The following is a 23,655-nucleotide window of genomic DNA, read 5'->3' on the forward strand; positions in this document are numbered from 1 at the left end:
TACCAGAAAGCGCTTTTGACTCGCTGATACTGATCATTAGAAAAAGAAAACGGTAGGGTTAGAGACTCGAAAGTTGTCTCTAATTGGTCAGAAATATAGTAATTCCTATATTTAATTTTTTCCACAATTTTTTGTTAAATTAAACGCTACTTGAGCTTCTCAGTTTTGCTGTAAAGATGCGAGTTATTATTAAACCTGTAGCGGAAGCAGCGCATTGCTAGCGCGATCACACACGATCTGTTACTTTTCTCAGCGCTTCTCAGGATTAACCAATCACATTCGGTTGTGATTGCTAGCTACTTTATATAATACATTTGTAGCAATTTCAAGAGCGAATCTGTATCATTTATACCAATCTTTTGAATCTAGGGATATAACTAATGGTTTTAGGGTACACATTTCTCCAGTGAGACAGAAGACGCGTTGAGGTGCGCCTGTGTCGCAGTGGGGGATTGTGTTTTTGAGCCTCCCCGCGCCTCCTGGTGGCAGACAGGCGTGTGATTCCTGTGAAAACTCCAGTGATGTGGTCACAGACACGCGTCAGCTCGTACGTCACTCACGACACGCGGATCTTCGGTCTCGCATCTTCTCTCCGGGACAGTCTGCCGGTGTGAGGAGGACGCGCCCTCGGCTCCAGAACGAGCAGCTCCGTGAAGCGCCGAGTAAGTGTTTCTATAGATACCGCGCACGTGACGCGCGAGACTGTGAAATGATCGGCGAGGCGTTCCGTCGATCCGCGGCTCGTCCGTTCATCTGAAAGCTTTAGCTACCAGAGATGCCCTGCTTATAAAGTCATGTAGTCGATCAGTTTTTGTTTCGAGCAGGGATATAATATAATAACCCGACGTGTAAGTACTTGATTAATTGTACTTCATTACTATTACTACTGCTTAAGTGTTGTGTTTAATTGTAGTCGTGCTATTGAAACCCATTAGCCTAACGTTACTTATTCAACTACATTTCTAAGGAAAGTTTTTGTTTCCTCCTTAAAATGTTATTTAAACCTCGAAATCAAATTGATTTTACTTATTTTTTTATTTAGAACAGTCAATGAAATGCATTTGAATGAAAAAAAGGAGAATTGTCATTCACTTTATTTTAACGTAAAACAAATAATTTTAATCAATTTAATCCAAATTATTCCCAGTTAATTTACCTGGATAGCCCAATAAACGGTTCCTCAACTGCATGCCCTTTTTTCTTTTTTAAGAGTATTACTAAGGTCAGGACTATGAAAAGAATAGTTATTTAAGTGGGTTACTTTGCATAGTTTAGTGCTTCAGATTTACTTAAGTGAAAATCTTAACTGTACCTCAGTTTTCTTTGGTCAGTTTCAGTTATTTTAGTAATATTTATAAATTAAATAGTTATTTAATTTATTAATACTATTATACTATTTATTGATGTTTAGAATGATCTATGTTATTTTAATTTGAGTATAAGTTTTTAGTAATTTGTTATGTGCTTTCATTTTTATTAGTGTTTTTAATATTTAGCTTTGTTCATTTTATTACCTCATTACTTAGTTACTGAAATGTATTTAGTTTCAGTTATTTGCCAAGGCAACATTTTGAATTTTCGTTCGAGTTTTTTTTAAGTTTAGAAAAAATCTAGCATTTCTATTTTGTTTTATTTTAGTTTTATATCAAGTACTGAAAACAGTTATTAGTAGTTTGAGTTAACAATAAAAACAATGGTTTCATATTGTATGGACGGTATATTTTAGTTTGGTACTTAAAGTAAAATTCAGACTGAGTTGCTCTCTTCTCTTCTCTTCTCTTCTCTTCTCTTCTCTTCTCTTCTTCTCTTCTCTTCTCTTCTCTTCTCTTCTCTTCTCTTCTGTCCTCGTCTCTTCTCGTCTCGTCTCTTCTCTGTTATGTAAGTGTGTCTCCCACCACTGTACTCGTGGGATCTCTAGTACTCAAACGTGTCCTTGTTTGAGATCCTAGTGTAGTTCCAGGCCACTTTGTTTGGCTTTGTGATCAACCTGTTGCGTTTACTTTGGTGTGTTCAGTCTCTATTGGTTTGATTTGAATAAGCCTGTACTCGAGTGAATTATAATCCTTTTCCTGTTTGTGTTTCCTCCACATTCTCCAGGGTTCTTTATGTCAGGGTTCTGAGCGAATAGCTGTCAAGTTCTGAGCCTACAGTCATCTGAGTTGCCGGTGTTGAAGAATATGCATCATTAAATGCAAAGTAAATTGCCTCTGGGCAGTGCCTCTTGCAGAATGATGTTTTTACTTCATCCAGTCATGCGCCATTGGAAATGAAAGACTTTATAATGTCACCTGTCTTCTTTATGAATCCATTCCACCTCATGCTCTGGAGACTTTGACCCTAAAAGTGCCAGAGATAGCTGCCTTTTGGGGTGTCCACTTTCCTTTCCCAATTGATTTATTTTCTTCCTAAAAACAAACCACTTTTTCATTTTGTAAAAATGGGCCCTTTTATGTCTCCGTTCAATAATCTGCTGTGCATGCTGTTGGGCATCTCTTTCACTGTCTGGTTCACACTGCTCTTGGTCTTCATCATCGTTCCTGCCATTTTCGGTCTGTCCTTTGGTATCCGCAGCCTCTACATGAAGACGCTGCTCAAGGTGTTTAAGGTGAGTTGAAGGTCATCTTGCTCTCTTTCAGGATGCTGTTGTTCAGACTGATTTATTTGTGGCCTTGCATTTGTTTACTGGATAGCATAGAGTTGACAGGAAGGCTGGAGTGAGAGAGATAAATAACCAATCGTTCAATCTAGTTAAATCAGTTGTTTTAAATACAATAAGTGACTTTAGGCATCACAACATTGTAATGTACAATAAGACAAATTGATGTGTCTGTTATAATATTTGCAAAATATTGCATTAAACTTTTATTAAATGATTAGCATTTTTAAAGCATTGCATTTTAAAGTTTTTTTTTTTTTAGTTTTAGAATTGAAACGTAAACATTTAACAACAGTTAAAAATGTAGTATTTACCAGAATCAAAAGATTACCGATATGATAATGATATATTGCATCCTGATTCATGTGCCATGTTATTCAAATAATATTAGGGTGCTATCATAATACATGTTCAAAAAACATGGTATTATCACAGTACCTTGTCCAAAAAACTATGGTACTAACATGGTGCATTTTGATACTTTTTTTTATTTATGGAGTGCACTTAGTAGCGTGAACTTTTCATGTGCTTCCAGAGCATTCATAATGTTATATTATTGTGGCCATCTGATAAGATGCAAAACCTGTTAGGGTCTAAATATAAACACAGCTTCTGTGTACGTAAGAGGCCAGGGACAAGAAATGAGATCTGGATGAGGAGGACATGTTGATCAAATGTACATCTGGTGAACGTTTTTAGAAAATGCATAATTTCCTTCCTTTACTGGCATTGTTTCCCCCCGTATTAATAATCATGGAGTTGAGAGACAGGCATGGAGGTGGAGTGAAGAGCTGAGGGGCTGCTCCTCTCCAGCTGTGGCTGATTTACATTACCTCACGTCCGTCTGAAGCTGTTATGTAACCGTTTGTGTATTCGCACAGCATGAGCAGACATGCGTGTGACTCTAGTCCTGCTGCCTGAAATTTCTGGAAACAAGTATTTTTCAACAACAAACAAGAGAATAAAGGAGAAATTCTAGTTAAACTTCATGTTGTTTGTGTGTTAAACAACATTCAGCTTGACCAACCTTGTCACGAGGAAGCAATAACGAGGATGTTTGATAGATAATATTGTTCCTAAAAATAAAAACAAAAATAAGAGTAAAATGCTAAAAAGTGCTACTCCTGACTGTGTGTAGCACCTACAGCTCCGCAGTTTGAGCTGCACATTTAGGATTGCAAAGTCTTACTGTACCGTAAGCTCCAAGGACAAAATAATAAAGACTGCGATGTCTATATTCTGTCCTCAACCTCAAAGTACTCTTATTACATCCCTAGTTCAGATAGTGAAATAAAGACAAATTAATAGGCTAACATTGAGGCATTGAAGTTGAAGCAAAGCCTGTGTTAATTTTGCAAGATATCAATAGCAGGCCTTCAGTGTTTTCTGATTCTCAGTGCAGTAAGTCAATTGTGTGCATTGTGTGCTCCACATGCCTGAATTAACATACTGACATTATTCCTCCTCCCACAGCTTTTCAATAAAGCGCTTGTTGTTCCCTAAGGGGAATATTCAGTATGTGTGTGTTTGTGCTACAGTCCACAGCAATATGTTTTCAAACCATGAAACAGGCAGTTTTATTTTAAGGTCCATTATGATATAATCCATTGAGGATATGTATGAATTTTATTTCTCGATAATGTCTGGCTCACTGTACATTAGAAATGTAATAGTGTGCTGTAGGCCAAAACCCGGAAACAAGTTACTGTAGCATTTTAGCACTTTCAGTTCCATTGTCCTGAAGTCAATACGTTTTTGAATGGCTTTTTTTAATCGTTCTTTTGCGCACTCAAACTTTCAAGGAAAAGGTTTTTTTTTTAAATAAAGACTTTTGAAAGTTTAATGGTGGTGACGTTGAAATCATGTGAGTGGTGTAGTCCGTTTATAGCCTATGTTAAGTTTTTTACTTCTGCTGTATTTAGGCTTCAAATTTGTTGCGCTCATTTGTGAAGATCATCCTGATGATTTAAACATGTAAGAATCATAAACTTTAGTTGGTCACAGAGCTTATTTTCTGCAATAATCCAAAAACCAATGGAAAACCCTACTGGGTTTTTGTAGTGGCAACCAGAGTGTTGCTAACCTCTGTGCTGGCCTACAAAAATATGTTGTCACTGCAGCAACTTAATTTAAAAAAAATGCATGATCAGAGGGTCATTTAGGGGGTCATTTAGAGGGTCAGAGTATTTTTAAATATTTAGATGATAATTAACTCATTTCAACTTAAGATAATTCTTACTATAGAAAAACAATACTAGGATGTTGCGGTGGAAATAAGATTACATTAAATCAAGTTTTTTTTTTTTTTTTTTTTTCCAGTGGGCCACAGTGAGAATGGAAAGAGGAGCCAAGGAGAAGAACCATCTTCTGTACAAGCCTTACAGTCTTAATGGTACGCATGTCAGTGATTGTGTAAACACTGTGTGCTGTTACACCTATGGGAAAATGATCTATTACTCCTGCTGTGTGCTCATCTGCTTGTTAATCTGAGCGGCATTGCTTGTTTTGGCTCTGTCAATCTCACGGGATGTGTACTGAAGTGTTTTTTTTTCAGTTGACCTATCTACAGTCAACAATTACCTGCGATGTCTGTTAATTCGGTTGCATATTAAAAATATAAATTGTTCGGGGTTTTGATATTGTATGTATTGTTTAATCTCAGGCATTATTGCTAAAGAAATTACATCGCTGGAAGAGGAGCTCAAAGAGATTCGGCGAAACGGCAGCAGCCGAGAGTTGGATGGCTCCGCCTCCACCACCACAGGCCCCTCCCCTTCCTCATCAGAGTTTGAAATGTCTGACACCTTCTATTTCTGCCGCCGTGGGATTGAATGCATCGTAGACGACGAGGTTACCAAATGTTTCACGGCAGAGGAACTTGAGTCCTGGAACTTGCTGACCAGGAGCAACTATAACTTCCAACACATTAGCTCCAGACTGACCGTGCTGTGGGGTCTCGGCGTTGTCATCCGCTATGGGTTCCTGCTGCCCCTCAGGTGAGGAAGAAGGAAAATGGGGTTTGATATTAAAATTCTGGCTGATACAAATACATTTTATGACCAATAACCCATAAATGGCTGATATTACAATTCTATACTATTTTGTCTAAATAAATAAAAAATATTAAAAACTAAAATCAGTAATTTTAAATGCTACTAGTGAATTTAGGTGTCACATCATTGTGATGACCAGTATGAGAAATGGATATTCATTTTGAGATTTGCTAAAGATTACATTTAAAAATGTTATGAAATGATTTCACTAATAACGTTAGTGAGCGTTAGAAGGTAATGTGAAAATAGGAGAAATGAGCATTACAATTAAATATTGAGTATTGGCAGATATACTTTATCCAATATTAACTGATATCAAAACAAATCTCTCATTTTGGGTGGTAACCACTGAGCTATAATAGAAAACTGGATTGCTTGTGACGTCATAAAAGTGAAGCCGCCATATTGGTATTCCCATACATTCTTTTGAATGAATAGGAAATCGTTTGATTTTAATGACTAAACATCACCTAACTAATCAGCGTTTTTATATCTGAAGTATCCTAGTACACTCTAAAAAATGCTTGGTTAAATACAACCCAGTGCTGAATAAAATATGGACAAACCCAGCGATTGGGTTGATTTCAACCAACAGTTGGGTAAAATGTTTAACCCAACCTTCTGGGCAATATCCCAACAGCTGAGTCAAAGCAACCCAACCACTGGGTTCTTCCATATTTTACCCAGCATTTGTTAGACTGTACATTCTTACAACACAAACGCAAATGTCGGGAATTTCCTCTCCGCATAAAAAGTTACGTATCATATTTATTACCGTAGCTTACATCAGATGAACGTGATAAACATCAGATGGATAAGATCCTCAACATATGCATTTCAAATTACAAAGTGCTCATGAAATCTGAATAAAGATCTATACTTTGTATATGTTAATTTTCCTCGAAAATTCACCGTTTATGTAATTGTTGTTTATTCGTACAGTAGGCTAACTGCAAGCGTTTCAACAATGATTTCGTTAACAGCATGCATTTTGAAGCAGTTAATGATTCAAACGCTGGTTAAATTAATATTGAATTAAATATACAAAACATTTTACTTCTATGCAAACTGAAATGGTAGTAAAATGTCATAGAATTTGCGCAAATCTTGAAATAGATGTTGCTTCATCAGGACATAAAAAATACACTCATTCAGAGAATTAATGCTGACTACATATGGTACGGACTTAGTGACTTGAAGATTTATTTCCAAGATGATGCATGGTAAGCTACAACATAGAGCAGTAAAGTAACAGGGGTTTGTATTGTAATATTTATTGTATATTCGAATCAGTTTCTGATACTAAGACCAGATATATGTTCATGTTTAATATTTCTTGCGTAATTACGTACATGAAGAAATATATTTTGTGTTGGATGTTACCTGTGTCGGCAGTAGACACGACCACATAAACGATTTCAGTATATCCCTTATCCTGCCCCAACAGACATAAACATTGTAGATAAGATCTGAAGTAACAATTCATTACATACACATAACATAAAAACTTCAAACGCTTCAAATCGGGTGATTTTAGGTCAGTGTTTTGGCTGTCAGTCAATGATGCACTCTGCTGGTAGGGAGTAGTAAGATGGCCACTCGAACACTTCTGGTGGCTTCACCGTCGAATGGCAGTTTAGAACGCAATGAGCAGTGGTGGTGACGGATGTGGTAGATTAGCATCATCACTGATGTGAAGATTAGAAGAGAAGTATGCTAAAATGAGAAATGAGGCCACTGCTAACATCTAACAAGTGCTAAAATGTACTGTGATACTACCAGGGCTTTTTAACACACATCATGGTAATTTTTATTTATTTTTATTTTTTTAACATGTACCATGGTAGTGCATTGGTAATCTTTGAAGTACCTTGGCGTACAAAGTAACACCACCATATGTAACAAATGTGACCCTGGACCACAAAACCAGTCATAATGAATTTTTGAATAAATTAATAAATAAGCTTTCCATTGATGTGTGGTTTGTTAGGATCGGACAATATTTGGCGGAGATACAACTATTTGAACATCTGGAATCTGAGGGTGCAAAAAAATCCAAATACTGAGAAAATTGCCTTTAAAGCTGTCCAAATGAAGTCCTTAGCAATGCGTATTACTAATAAAAAATTAAGTTTTGTTATTTACAGTAGGAAATTTACTAAATATCTTAATGGAACATGATCTTTACTTAATATCCGAATGATTTTTGGCATAAAAGAAAAATCGATAATTTAGACCCATACAATGTATTGTTGGCTATTGCTACAAATATACCCGTGCTACTTATGACTGGTTTTGTGGTCCAGGGTCACAGATTATTATGGTATTATCTTCTGGGTGTTTTTTGGGGACATAGCATTCAAATTAGAAACAGTTGCTTCATGAAGAAAGGAGCAGAGAGAACTGCTGTTACTCTCATTTACATGTCTGTGATAAAACAATCCAGCATAGATACAGTACATGGTTCATTGTTGGGTACATTTGTACATTAAATACTCACCCCTTATAATGCTTACAGGAACCCCTGTATGTCATATGACAGAGCAGAAAAAGCAGCTCTTGTAACATTCTGCTGCCAATTAGAGTGTTAAATAAATAATAACTCTTATTTTTGATTGGCTGACATTATAATTTGACATCATTCTAACTGGTCCACCCTGAGACACTTGCTCTGTTCTGGCACACGAGTCTGAATTTAGCGTCTTAAAATACAGGCTAATTCTGACGCCCCCTCAGGGCCATATGGAGCTTGTGTAGGATTAATGTCAGTCAGGGCCATGGCCTTAACCCACATTCTTTAATAGAAACTCCTCACCATCCCATGTGCACATCTGAGAGGAGGAAGAGCGCCTGATAGCTGAGCTCTGTTTAATCAGATGTTCTCACCTGGGTATTGTGGGATTAATTGAATCATGGACAGAAACCTAAATGCCCAGTGTCATTGCTTACATTTTTCAGCAGCATGCATTGGGTCAGAGCTGTGGTGCGGTGGGGAGTGTGTGCTCGTGGAGCTGTGGTGATCATATAGCTATGTAGGTTTATTTTTGACCTGTGACATATTACAGTCTCTCTATTTCATTCAATGAATGTCCTGTTCTCTCTTTGTATCTCCAGTCAAAGCTTCAAAAGTAAAAACTTTACTTTTTTATATTAAAGGTGCGCTCAGTAATTTACTGCTAACTTAAAAAGTTCAAAAAAATAATAAAAATAATTTGAAATAAAATGATGAAATATTAAAATTCATGAGATTAATACTCTGAATATTCTACATCTAGTAGGTCGCTTCCTCATAAGTATGTTTCACAAATCCAGAAAAATGCAAACAAAACTTACTGTGTACTTTTAAATGAAAAATAGTTTAAAGGGTAAATTTTGTAGAGATTGTTCCAGTGTTCGAGCTGAAATGCCTTGTTTTTGGTTTATCAGGTTAACATTAGCAATCACAGGAGTGAGCCTATTGGTTGTCTTCACCACCATGATTGGTTTTCTGCCCAATGAGAGGTAGGAAACTATATATATATATATGATTTTTTTTGTCATTTGTTTTGCTTTCTTAAACTAGTGCTGAACCAACATATCTGTGAAGCCATTAACAGATGTTAACGTGTCACTATGTGTGTTTGCAGGGTGAAAAATTTTCTCAGTGAGAAAGTACACCTGATGTGTTACCGTATCTGTGTGAGAGCACTGACTGCTATCATCACATACCATCACAGGTAAGAAGCGTCACAGATGTGTGGAAGAACATACGCACGCTTACTGGAAATTTCCAAACATCTGGAGCCTTGGCATTTTGGGTCATTGCGCAATCTTAAATCGCACGTTCACAATCACACATACAAGCTCACACAATCAGATGATCACACTCACATGAGCATCCACATGCAGGCACAGTCACACACACATAAATACTCAATCAGAATAATCGCAATCAAACACTCGCATTCAAAATCACATGCTCACAATCACTCTCACAATGAGATTCTCACAATCACACACATACTCTTACAATCAGACATTCACAATCAAACATTCACATACGTGCACAATCACAAGCATACTGTCATAATCAGATGCTCACAATCACACACATAGACACTCACAATGACATGCTCGCCATCACTCTCACAATGAGATTCTCACAATCATACAATCACACACATACTCTCACAATCACACACACATACTTTCACAATCAGGCTTACAATCACATGCTCACATACATTCACAATCACACATACTCTCACAATTAGATACTCTCAATCACACAGACATTCACATACACACTCACAATCAGACTTCAACGCTCAACAAACATCACACACACATTCACAAGCTCACAATCAAACACTCACGTACACGTATGCAATCACACACACTTTCTCAATCAGGCAGTCACACAATCACAATTACACAAACTAATATACATTCCAACATTCATACTAACAATCGTTCATGCTTACAATCTCACACTATCACCATCATGCATATTGCATATTGCACACTTAAATCATTCATTAAAAATCACGCAACTCTTAAACTCAAGGAAGCATTTTGAAGAATGTACTAGTCACTCTTTTCACTTTGTTACAGTGAATGAAAGCTGGTGATTGAGAATATTTAAGGGATAGTTCACCCACAAATGAAAATTCTGTCATTAATTACTCACCCTCATGTCGTTCCAAACCCGTAAGGCCTTCGTTCATCTTTGGAACACAAATTAAGATATTTTTGATGAATTCCGAGAGCTCTCTGACCCTGCCATAGACAGCAAGGATCCTACCACGATCAAGGCTCCGAAACGTAGTAAGGACATTGTTAAAATTATCCATGTGACGTCAGTGGTTTAACTGTAATTTTACGAAGCTACGAGAATACATTTTGTGTGCAAAGAAAACAAAAATAATGCCTTTATTCAACAATTCGTCTCCACCCTAAAGCATCATTTTGGAGAGTATCACATGACATATGCTGTTCTGTTTCAGCAGCACCGTATGTACGAGGATACGTTGTTTACGCTTTGATCTGAACGCAAACAACGTATCTGCGTACATGCGCTGCATACGTGTTTTTGCATACTTAATTTTTGGGTGAACTATCCCTTGAACTCTTAACAGGTTCTGTATCAATGCTGCATTGGGCACTTTTAGATTCTAATGTCATCTGAAGGATAGAGTGGCGTCAGATGTCATAACACCCAATAGGTAACAGCGGCTTGGTTTTTCAGTGTCAGATCAGATTTGAACTGAATTTGAACTCCTCCAGTGCCATCTTTGTCATTATCTCAGCTTGTCATTCCTGCGTCGCCCTAATGTGATCATGTGTGGTATTTCAGGTCATTGTCCTCATGTGCATTCTTCTTTTATCTTCCTCCAAAATACGATACAAATAAAGAAGAAAAGTATTTTTCTCAGGACCTTTCCCTTGACCAGTCAAACTGGTTCCTTTCAGACAGACAACAAAACAACAAAACAGCATGAAGAAGACGCTACTAAACAGTTGGATGTCAGCACAAACGTTTTCATTAGATTTGACAGATTTGACACAACTTGCATTGCTCTGCTTCTCCTGCCACTATTTACACTCTCCGCTCACAATCTTCTCTCTGTGTCTTTGTCTGGGACAGTGAAAATAAACCCAAGAATGGAGGCATCTGTGTCGCCAACCACACATCACCCATTGACGTCATTATACTGGCCAGTGACGGATGCTATGCAATGGTAAGTGTGTATGTGTGCGTTTCTTTACTGGAACTGTAGTTGGTGTGTGTGAGAAAGAAGCTCTGAAAGGGTTAATTGTACGTGTGTGTTATAGGTGGGTCAGATCCATGGGGGCCTGATGGGGCTCATTCAGAAGTCTATGGTGAAAGCTTGTCCACACATTTGGTTCGAGCGCTCAGAAGTCAAAGATCGCCATCTAGTGGCTAAAAGGTGACACAACATCACAGCTTATCTTGTTTCTGTGGCTTTTGAGCAGAAGTGCTGGATTCTTCTAAAAATATTGCTTGTAACATTATTAGCTCAAATATCTCGCTGAATTGTGTTTTTTATAACACTCATATGTACGTATACGTATTGTCATTAATTAAATGAATTTTATTTCAGGTTGAGCGATCACGTAAAAGACAAAAGCAAACTGCCCATCCTTATATTCCCCGAAGGTGAGCTGAACTCATCCTCAGAAATTATTATTATATGAAAGGGAGACTCGAGGAGACCACTAAGTTTTTTCCTTCATCCGCTATCATTAAAAAGTTTGGTGCCAGTAAGATTTTTAATGTTTTTGAAAGAAGTCTCTTATGGACACACAGGGTGCATTTATTTTTTCAAAAATACAGTAAAATCAGTAATGCTGTGAAATATAATTACAATTTACAATAACAGTTTTTTTTATTTTAAAATATTTTTATATGAGCAGCCAGTACTCTAATCTTCAGTGTCTTGTCTTCGGATCCTTTATTATTATCAATTTTGAGAACAGTTGTGCTGCTTAGTATTTTTGTGGAAGCCGTGATTATTTATTTATTTTATTTATTTATTTTTTCCTGCTGACCCCAAACTTTTGAACGGCGGTGTATATATTTTTAAATTTAAAAGCATTATAACTTTAGACGGCAGAAAACAAATACTGGACATCCATAATTCAAAATCAGTGTTTGTTGAAATATTTTTCTCACAAAGTGAACTAATCATAGTTGTTGATCACAGGCAAAGAAAGCTTTCTTGTTTGTGATTAAATAAATTACAATTGACCTTTTACAGTTTCTCCACTAATTCATATACGCATTTAAACTTCTAGTTACTAACATGGAACAGGTGTCGTGAACTGGATGTTAATATGGTATTATGTTTGTTTCATGTGTGTATCATATCATTTGTCTTCAGGTACCTGCATTAATAATACATCGGTCATGATGTTCAAAAAAGGAAGCTTTGAAATTGGCTCAACTGTCTACCCCGTCGCCATAAAGGTCAGAAATCTCACTTCTCTAATGAATACTCTGGGTAAGGGATGTGAACAAACCTTGATCATAAGTGTGAAATATTGGTGCACAACTTTGTCTTGTAATGCTCATGCTATGATCATAAATAATACCAAAATGATAAACATTGTAGTCTGAGACCACTAATGAAAACACTGCTTTTTTATGAATTACATTATCAGCATAATCATTTGAATTAAAAAATGACCATGAATAATTTGGTATTTGGTTTGCCCTCTTTTGCTTTAACAACAGCAGCTTTCAAGCTGAATGAGCTTTTGCGTCAGTCCTGATGATCATGTTGGATCTGTTTACTGGATATGATCTTAAAATACTGCATACATATTTTGGATTTTTTTTTGTCAAATTTCTTTGTTTTTCAAAATACTAAAATGTTTTCTCCAAGTTTAAATGAGAGAAAAAAATCCCAGATTTTTGGACCACGCTATAAAACTGAGACATATGTTGAGTTGATGTGTGCTATTACTTTTCTCTGGGCTGATCTGAGTTAATACTGATGGATGATATAACAGTCAAAAACAAAAAATCCCATAGATGGAGATACCTGAGCTATCTCTTGGGGACTTGGGGGTGGACTCTTTTGACTTGGTCCAGTAAACAAGCACCTAGATATCCCAGAACAGCATAGCAACAAGTTTAAACCACCCACAACACCCTGGCATCAAGTCTCTCAAAGTGTAGAAATCTACTAAGACCACAGTGTCCTCTTTTGAGTACTAAAAGAGCTTATTATTTTCTTTCACTGATCATTTACATGTGCAAACACCCTCTGACGTGTGCCTTTTACACTCAGAACACACTGGACATACTGATTATTTCAAACCTAGAGACTGTTTTGAATTGTTAGTATGCTCTGTAAATAATACTTGTATTTTTAAACGGGTCATGAACTGCCTTTTTTATTATTTTGTACTGTTCTCTGAGGTCAACTTATAATGTTATCAAGAATTTACACCAAAAAACATCATTTAGAAGACAGCTATTTTCTGTCGTAGGCTAATTATTATTCGAAAAATAAAAACACTAAATGCACTAATATAATTTATTATATTGCTAAATTATCATAATATCAGCACCACAATGAGAAATCACATGAAATCCAAACAGCAGTTGACTGAGGAAAGACAGCTGTCTATTACTGTACCCCGTGTGAGCCGAGAAGAGAAAAGCTTCCTTTTAAGTTTCCTTGAGGGAGAGTGGTTTAACACTGTTATCTTCATCGGCGCGCATTCTTATTGTTATTAGACTGATGAACAAACTTTCACCTGAGCATGTGGATTTATTGTTTTTCTCAAGATTAACATGTGAAACAATATAAACACGATAAACATAGGCAGTAAGTAACTTTGCAACTACATGTCGACTAGCAGTCGTTAGAGTCTATTCTGAGAGTTAGTAGACATGTAGTTGCAAATTAATGAGAATTAGTTGACATGTAGTTGACATGTAGTTAAAAAGTTACTTCTAGTTAGTAGAATGTCTAAAGTGGACTATCAAAATAACCTTCTTTTATGCAAAAAATCATTAGGATATTAAGTAAAGATCATGTTCCATGAAGATATTTTGTAAATTTCCTACTGTAAATATATCAAAACTTAATTTTTGACAAATAATACACATTGCTAACAACTTCATTTGGACAACTTTAAAGGCGATTTTCTCAATATTTAGATTTTTTTGCACCCTCAGATTCCAGATTTTCAAATAGTTGTATCTCCGCCAATCATAACAAACCATACATCAATGGAAAGCTTATTTATTCAGCTTTCAGATGATGTATAAATCTCAGTTTTGAAAAATGGACCCTTAATGATGTTTTATTAACAAAGTTCGGGAGGAGCACGTCAGATACTTGGCCTAATTAACACAAGAGGAATGCACTCAAGTTAATCAACTCATGGGTATAAATACAGCTGACATACCTCTATCCGTTTGACGGTTAATCAGCATCCCTCTTCCGCCCCTTCTCCACACTTATACGGGGGGGGTACTCTGGGTTCGGGCCATTCCCGAGCTTGGAGCCCTTCCCCAGAACAGCACGCCAACTACGCATCACTATACTCACCAAATACGCATTACCATACTCCGGCTAATTACATGTAAGTGCGAACTCGTGAATGACTGGTTTTGTGGTCCAGGGTCACATATATTTTTTGTTTACACACGTTTTTACCAGATAAAACCTTGAGATATAACGTAACTTCGACAAAAACTTGTCTAAAAATCATGTCTTTCTCATGAAACCTCATTTAAAAAAATGAATATTCGAATACTCGTTTTGTATGAGCCCAAATATTCAAATACAATATTTTTGAAAAATGCTCATCCCTAAGATGGACGCTGATGTGATTTAGTTCAAAAACGCGTAAATACTCTGTAATAACGGACAAAGCAATAGTAATCACGTAATGAAAACAGTTACTCACACTTGTGTGTTGGGATCAGAAGGAAGGCAACGCAAACACTGTTTTTCTACAACTTGGCACTGCTCAGTGTCTTGTTGTATTCGGAGCCATCTTTATCGTGTGGTTTCTGCGTAGACCTGTATTCACCTCTCTCGTTATTTACACTACATGTGTGAATCGGTGGGCGGGCTAAACAGGCAGTGATGTAGAAGCAGGTGTTGATCTTCTGCAGAGGCGATGCTTATCTACACTATTACATCATAAAGTGGCACATTCCACAAGCTGTTGTTTTGACAAACTGCCTTCAATATAAGCTTTTTTTTAGACTAACGGGAAGGTTTCGAGTTCTGAAACTTACAGGATGTTTTTTTTTTTATGGTATAATGACCTCTTATATATCAAAATATCAAGGGATTTTTGGTTTCTCAGTTCATGACCCCTGGTAGGCTGTATGATTTCACTCTAGTTCTGAGCTGTGAAGCTGCTTTCAAAGGTTGAAGTACATCTTCTCTTACTTTATCAGCTCTTATGGTAAGAAAAATGATGAAGGGCAGATGATTAGGATGTTAATATCCTAATCAACAATTGTCAGCAGTAACATCTAAACATCATTAAAACAAGATTAATTGAGAAGCTAAATTGTGAAAGATATTATTATAATTATAGATCTGGTATTATTTTTGTTTTGTATTAGCTTGCAAAAATATGTGCTTAAAGCAAAAATTGGATCTACATTTGAAATGCATGCTTTTTACTGCAATATTGTTGTGTTGTCTTTTGTTGTATTTTTCTTTTTTTTTGGGTCTACATTTAGAGTTTCAAAAGTTTTATATGTAACTTAAACATTTAGACAAATAAAAATACATAGACCATATAAACTTAATTCAAGAAAACATGTTTTACTTATTACAATTTGTTTTCTTGTTTTAAGAATATTTGGGTGTGTTTACTGGGGAAAAAAATAATGATTATGGAAAATGGAAAAAAAGAAAATGACCTTGTTTTTTGTCAGCATTGTGGTGGTGGTTGCAATGCATTTTATTTGCATGTCTTTTCTAGTATGACCCTCGGTTCGGGGACGCCTTCTGGAACAGCAGTAAGTTTGGGATGGTGAATTATCTGCTCAGGATGATGAGTAGCTGGGCCATCGTCTGCAGCGTGTGGTACCTACCTCCGATGAGCCGTCAGGTAAGGCTCACACACATGCATCCTCTGTGAATGCAGTAAAATCTGTGGTATGAATGAGTTGCACTGCCCTTCCCATTTTTGCATTGGTGCATTTAATACACAAATCAAGCACAAATGAGCCCGTGTGGGTTTGGAGTTTTGTCCACCCACCACAGATTGGAAATGGACATCTGTGTTTGCATGTGTGCATGCAAATAAACAAATAGACCATTGTTTTTAACGCATGTAAAAGACTCCCATCCCGAAAAACCCCCGAAATGGTCACCATAGGTAAATCATTGGGCTGGTGTGATCTGCCCCACCTTGAATGTTACAAAAGTTCTCTGTAAAATCACTGGAATAATTTTGGAAGTCTTTCCTTTATGTATTTGTAGTTTGTTTTGAACCATTTCAGAAAATAATACCTGTATCTTCAGTTAGAAATGAACATGCTGTTAACTGAAAATAATTGTAACAATTATAAAAATAAATTTAGGCACTAAATCAATTTTAAAACCAAAGGTCAAGGATTTTATCAAGGTCTGTTTTGTCTCCTTGCAGGAAGGTGAGGATGCAATGCAGTTTGCTAACAGAGTAAAGGCAGCCATTGCCAGACAGGGTGGTCTGGTGGACCTGCTGTGGTAAGTCTGCTGTCATTATCTGACTCCGCAGCTGTGCTTGTACTATTATGAAAAAAAAAAAAAAAAATCTGTAAAAGTTACAATAAAAATGGTAGCTGTGGTTGTCAGAGCTTTTCCTTTAAAAATGCAACATTTCAGGTTTTACGTACTGAATTTACATTTACGGTAGGAGGTGCTATTACGCATCTTCTGAAAGACTACAGAATGTCTGGATCAAAATAAGGCAAAGAAGCAGCAGAAAAAAGCATTTATAAAATAACACGATCATCAAACATTAAACCGCTTATCAATCGAAACTGCCTAACAATACCGAATGAAATGACGGTCCAGGAAGTGGTTTAGGATCGTGCAAGCTTTGGATGTGTTGATGGAGGCGATCTATTCCATCTATGTTTTGATCATCGTTCTGAATCTGATCTGGACATGTTTGTTTTTTTTGGGGGGGGGTTTTAACGTATTTTTTTCAGCTTCTTGTTCAAAATGATGCTTTTTCATGAAACTTACCCACATTCAAGTGTTGATAAAAAAAAGATTGCATGAAGCTAGAATAAAACACTTTTTGTTGTTGTTAAAAAGTAGAGGCTCAGTTTTTTATTTTTACAGATTGCATGTTCAATTATTCGTACAACAACATATTCTGGGGGGAATTAAAAATGATCAAAAATGCTTGCGGTGGCTGGGAAAAAATATACGCTGGCAGGGAAACAGTTAATATACTGTACCTACCAACTGAAGTGCTGAAATCTGTTTTGTACCTTTACAATACATTTATAACCACCATAAAACACAGGTGGTATAGAGAAAGCCACATGATGAATCAAAGCTCATCACAAGTAGCTTTTTCACAAGCTCAAGTAGATACTAATATATAGAAGGTGCACGGTGTCATTCATACAAATACAAAACACCCTTATGGTAACACACATAACATTACTTTAACAACATTAGATGAACCCTAATGTATATATATCTGATAAGAAAAAACATAGTTATTTCAGTTGAAAAAAACATAAACAGGGAATTTTTTTATTTAATTTTTTATAGCATTTACTTATAAAAACTGTTAATTTTACAGTAAAATTTCCCTTTTTTTTTTAAATTTACAATTTATTTTATTTATTATTTTTTATACAGTTTTTCACCATATAGAGTAAGAGAATTTAACGCTAACCAATTGACAGATTTTTACCATAGCAATTTTACAGACTTTTGCCATTAAAATTATGCTAATTTTTACAGTGTAAACACTAATGTTGAGGCCAATGAAAAGTAATAAAAACACTAATATAAGCTGTAGATTGAGAGATAAGTGACAACTGTCTGTTAAACCAGAAAATGTCTGGTTTTAGCTGGTTTAAGTTAATCTACCAGCCTGGCCAGCTGACAACTGCCCAAAACCCTTCTAAAACCAGCCAACAGGGAGGTTTTGATCAGACTGGGAGACTAGCAAACCAGCTTAGGCATATCAAAGCTGCTTTTCTCAGTAGGTAAGTGGCCTTTCTTTTGGCAAAAGGCAATTTAGTGGAAACTGGATTTGTGTGTTTTGTTTTTTCAGGGACGGTGGGTTGAAACGAGGAAAAGTGAAAGACACTTTCAAAGAGGAGCAACAAAAACTCTACAGCAAGATTTTGGTTGGAACGCAAGAGGACCGCAGTCGTTCTTGAGGAGAGGAAGATGAATCAGGTGAGGACCTGGAGGCCAAGAGACAGTTCTGACACCTGGACAACGACGTTATGCTTTTGTTTTACGTCACATAGTAAGAACTGTCCTTGTTTAATTGTTCATCAAAGGACCAAAGCGTGTCCAGTGTTCGGTCAGATCGTGATCAAAACACCATGAGACGTGTTTTGATGCGTAATGTTCCTTTGACCGAAGTCAATGTAGCGTGATTCAGTCTGTAGTGGCCGAGTTACCCAAGAGGAGTCATAAGGATGCAATACAGCAGTTTAATGGTTTCTTTCTCTTTATTTTTTTATTTGTTATGGTTTCTTTTTCTTTTATTATCATTTGCTCTTAACGTGTCATTAGGACGCAGTAAACTATTAAATCTGATGGCCATGTATGGTTGACGGAAACGCTTCATCAGGCTCTACATAGGTGTCCGAAAGCATTTCCATCTCTCTGCTATACTTCTGCTGCGTGAATCACTGTAATCCTGGATTTTACCAGGAGAAAACAGCAGAAATATGCATGGAAACTTGCAGTTTATTTTGAGGACATCAAGCTTATCCTGACCTTTGCAGATGAATAATCTGCATTAGCTTTTCAAAATACCTCTGGATAAACAATCAAACCTGTGTGAAGGGTTTGAGAAGAATTTGTTATTGTTATGTTTTTGTTTAGTTTTTCGTCCTTGTGTGAAAGATCCAGAACTCTTTTCCATTTCCATTTCCATCTGGGAGTCAAATCATACGAGTCTTAATGACATTGGCCAAGTGATGGCCAATTGAAAACTCTATGAAGTGTTGTTCAGGTACTGCACACATTCAAATTAAAACCATTACTTGTGATGTTTAAACAACACTATGCAGCATGTACTGTACATATGCAACCAGTGTTTCCTACAGGATATTTGTTTTTTAGATCAACCACCCTAAAACTTGTTAAACAATAACCCATTTTTCAACACATCAGTAAAATTCTATTATTATTTAAAAATAAAATACATTTTATCACAACAAAACTCAAGTTCTGTTGCAAATTTAAAAACTGCACACAACACCGTTATCAGTTCTGGGCTCATTTTGAGTTCAATGATAATATGATCCAATTAAATAAGCGATTCAGACCAATGCAAATAGGCTGAATGAGCATGAAAATTCACTCTCTGATAGTACGTGCCATATTTTACATGTAAAATGTAAATTGCATTGATGACATGCTTATGTCTGAACAGATGCATCAATTGCCATTTATTCAAATTAAAATATTTCTCGCTCTGAATTTTTACACAGAGCATTAGTCTTAAACAGGGTGTCAGACCTCAAACTAAAAAATGCCACGTCATTGCAAATAAAGCATTAGCGCCACAATGTCCTGAATATCAGTGCAGGAAACACTGTATGCAACTAACTAGCTCTAAAACTAAAACACTACGGGCTCATAATGAAGCAGAATCAAAACATTCGGTAAACAGAAAAGCTGTCTGAAATCGTATATTCTCTGAATAGGTGCTTCTTTTGAATAAGTAATTAATTTGTGACCGCTAAAATGTGTTTTATATAGTATGAATGAAATCCAGATGTACTACATATGTCATGTTGTCATTTGTCATTTGTACGTCTGTTGCCTTACTGTTGTTCACAAATCCTCTCCCATGGCATTATCTGGATACTTTTCAAGCTGTGTAATTCTTAAAGGGATAGTTCACCCAAAAATGAAAATTCTGTCATTAATTATTCACCCTCATATCCAGTGTTGGGCACGTTACTTTAAAAAAGTAATTAGTTATAGTTACTAGTTACTTCTCACAAATAGTAACTGAGTAAGTAACTCAGTTACATCATTATAAAAGTAACTAATTACCAGGAAAAGTAACTATTGTGTTACTTTAAAAAAAAAAAAAGTTCAAATATGTCAAATAACTTGGATACCCCCAATATTAAATATGTAAAATGAAGGAAATGGACACTAAATAGAATGAATTATTATTATAATACATTGTACACTAATCTACACTATTTTAATGTTACTGTGGGACAATGTGAGAGACACCTATCAAATTGCAAGGGGAATAAGTCTAGATATTTATACTGTAGATGCTGCTATATTAACTATAGGCTGTTATATGTACACTGGAAAAATAAAAAAGCTTTCATGGGCAGCCTAGAATATCATGCACTTTCACAACAAAATAAGCTTTTTTTGTTTATTAACAATATTGTTAATTAATTATTAACAATAAAAAAAAAAACCTCTTTTGTTCTCTTTCTCTGGACCATTGTTTCTACACTGGTGATTTTTTTTCAACTAACTTTATTTATACCAAACAAGGCCATAATCTAGAACATTAGGGAGACTATTGTTTTGAGGAAAATATTAAGACCAGACCACTATGGTAATGGTAAAGCAACTAAATAAATAATACGATTTTTTGTAAAGTAATCAATCTGAACTGCAAATAATATTTTTATATTAAAATATGGACCCATTCAATTTTAGTTGTATTCCTAATATGTTGAAAACGCAAGTCAGAAAAATTCTATTGTCATCGCAATAATTATGAATTACACGAATCACGTAAAATAACAGCCCAACTTTCAATTCACAACGGTCACAATTTAAAAGATCGAATAGTTTGCATCACTGGATATTACAGTGGAGCCGACTGTTGCTATAGTAAGCTAGCTGGAGGCAAAACAAAGGAAAACTGGAGGAGGCTACATAAGGAGCTTAAAATATCATCTTGTTGTGATCAGGGCTGTACACAGGTTTTTATAAATACCGAGGTCCCAAAATGGAGATTGGTATGGGGGTTCGGGGGCATGCTCCCTCGAGAAAATATTCCTGACCTACATGTGCGCATTTTAAGATGTTTTAAGGCTCATAAATTAGATAATAATATAGGTTTAAAACCAAGTCAGTGGGCAGTAGTAGCATAAATAATTTTTCAAGATTTATCAACAGATTATTAAGCATGAAAATCAGATTAAATGTTGCAATGAATGATCCACAAACTGGAAATAGAGAAGAGATAGTTTGTTTGTTTATGAATTTAATAAACTCAGTTATAATTATCCTGGTAGGCTTCAGTAAAATCAGGTGTCTAAAATGAATTTAAACTGATTTTTACATTTTATGGGCATTTTTACCTTTATATAAAGCCTTTTTTTTTTCTAAAAGTTTCCATTATCTTTTGAGTCAAATTCTTACATTTAATCAGTTTAGAATAAGAATAAGACATTCTGGCTGATACCAAGCAAGTGAAATCAACACAATCATTGTCATCTGAAGTGACATTTAGACGTATTTACACAGTGTTTAATGCAGGACATAAATGCATTTAACCTGCAATTACAAATGCATAAAAAATGTTTTGATATATTGATATTTGAAATGATTTAAAACTTTAGAGAAAGTCGAAATGTGAAATTAAACCCGCCAGTAGGTGGCAGCAAGTCATGTTAATAAGTGAGTCATTGCGATTGAACCGAATCATTTAAACAGTAAATTCATTCAGGAACAAAACACCGTCATGTTGCTCAGAGACGCAAAACAGTGCTGTGGCTGTGTTTGGAATGAATTATTTTGTCGAAACAGAGCAAAAACAGGCAATATAGTGTCTAAAACATAAGTCTCTTAATTAACTTATTGTTTATTGAGCTGTTGTAAAAAATCTATATCACATTTGTAATCATGGTAATTTTTGGAGAAAAATGGCACTCTTCGTATGAAATTGATTAACTATATGAAGTGGTGTAAATATACATTTTCTGCCCCCATGTCTTTAATTTGTGATCATTCTAAATGCCTTTTAATAGACTGAGTCATGCAGAGAAAGAACGCACTCTAAATGCGCACACTAGTGTAGACTTTACGTAACGTACCCGTGCACTCTAGGGGTAGTTTTGAATGGTTTTTGCAAAATACTCGATAATGTCAAATCGCACATCGTTAAAACAACAATTAAGATATTAGGCATCTCTGATGAGAAGATCTGTTATCTTGGCTTTTTATCCTTGCAGCACCAAAGCATAATATAAGGTAATTTTACAACTTCTGTTACTGGAAAAATACCGAGGTCCGGACCTCGGGGACCTCAATGGTGGGTACGGCCCTGGTTGTGATGTTGGGTGCCAGAATCGACATAGTACAGGCTCCAATTTGAAATTTTATCGCATACCTGCTGCCCAAAAACCGAAAACAGCTGCGGTTAAACACGATAAAACGAGCGGACTGGACAGAAACGATCGGCAAAAATGCTCGCGTTTGCAGCGCACACTTCTTATCAGAAAAGGTTTAATAAACTATTGTCTTTTGTTGTTATGGATTATGGTTTGTGTTACGTGTCTGAAGATTTCTTATGCATCTCACGACTATATCGTGTATGAAATGTCTGTGTCTGTGTGTGTGTGTAAATTAAAACAACAAACTGACGATTTATATGCGTAATCATCTGTAATATACATTGTTGTGATTGATAATGGCTGAAATTTCCAAGAACTTGGTAAGAAAGAATAATCAAACACAGAAAGTTCAAAATTAGTTTCTGGACTTTTTATGTCTAGAAAATGTTCACATTTTACTTTAAATGTACTGTATGTAAAGTATTGTAAAGGTACTGTAATGTCACCGTAAACTTAACTTACATCATTTACAGGATGTAAAATAACTATTTGGCCATTACATGATACATACATCTTCAAATAATATATCCATCACATTGAATGTTTAACTTACTTTTTGTATTTTGGCCCAGTTCACCCTCATGTAACGTTAGCTGTAAAAATAGTTGCCTGCTGAAATTTAAATATATATATCTTCATGACTAGACAGACACAGGTGAGTTTCTCTTTACTACACGTTAGGTTTCTCTATAGATGTGGTTCACTCAACCGGAGGTAACTTGATCCTGTCAGATCGTCCGTCCTTTGAGTGAGTACAGGTCGGCCAATCTGATTTAGTACTTAAAGTTAACTTATTTAAATAACAATCATGGTCCTGCACAGTGAGTGATCTTATATATGCAAGTAAAATTGGATTTTCTCCACTAATTGTTAAAAAAAACAAG

At 35.9% G+C, this 23,655-nt stretch overlaps 2 protein-coding genes across 2 annotated transcripts in view; both read left to right on the plus strand.

Annotated features, from left to right (window-relative positions):
- The first annotated feature begins 151 nt into the window (after positions 1-151).
- On the plus strand, positions 152-23,027 carry LOC131545353 (glycerol-3-phosphate acyltransferase 4-like). Its single transcript, XM_058784079.1, has 13 exons — positions 152-662; positions 2,098-2,605; positions 4,976-5,048; positions 5,319-5,652; positions 9,136-9,210; positions 9,336-9,425; positions 11,336-11,429; positions 11,524-11,639; positions 11,814-11,869; positions 12,594-12,679; positions 16,177-16,305; positions 16,846-16,925; positions 18,481-23,027. The coding sequence occupies exons 2-13, from the start codon at positions 2,438-2,440 to the stop codon at positions 18,587-18,589; spliced, it is 1,410 nt and encodes a 469-aa protein (XP_058640062.1). The 5' UTR covers positions 152-662; positions 2,098-2,437; the 3' UTR covers positions 18,590-23,027.
- Positions 18,480-23,655, plus strand: part of inpp5l (inositol polyphosphate-5-phosphatase L) — a 38,510-nt gene continuing 33,334 nt past the window's right edge. Inside the window, exon 1 of the mRNA XM_058784081.1 lies at positions 18,480-18,608. Within this exon, the coding sequence (XP_058640064.1) occupies positions 18,600-18,608 (9 nt within the window). The 5' untranslated portion in view covers positions 18,480-18,599. The remainder of the gene's footprint in view (positions 18,609-23,655) is intronic.

The sequence above is a fragment of the Onychostoma macrolepis genome, chromosome 08 (genome assembly GCF_012432095.1).
Source record: "Onychostoma macrolepis isolate SWU-2019 chromosome 08, ASM1243209v1, whole genome shotgun sequence".
Taxonomy (NCBI): domain Eukaryota; kingdom Metazoa; phylum Chordata; class Actinopteri; order Cypriniformes; family Cyprinidae; genus Onychostoma; species Onychostoma macrolepis.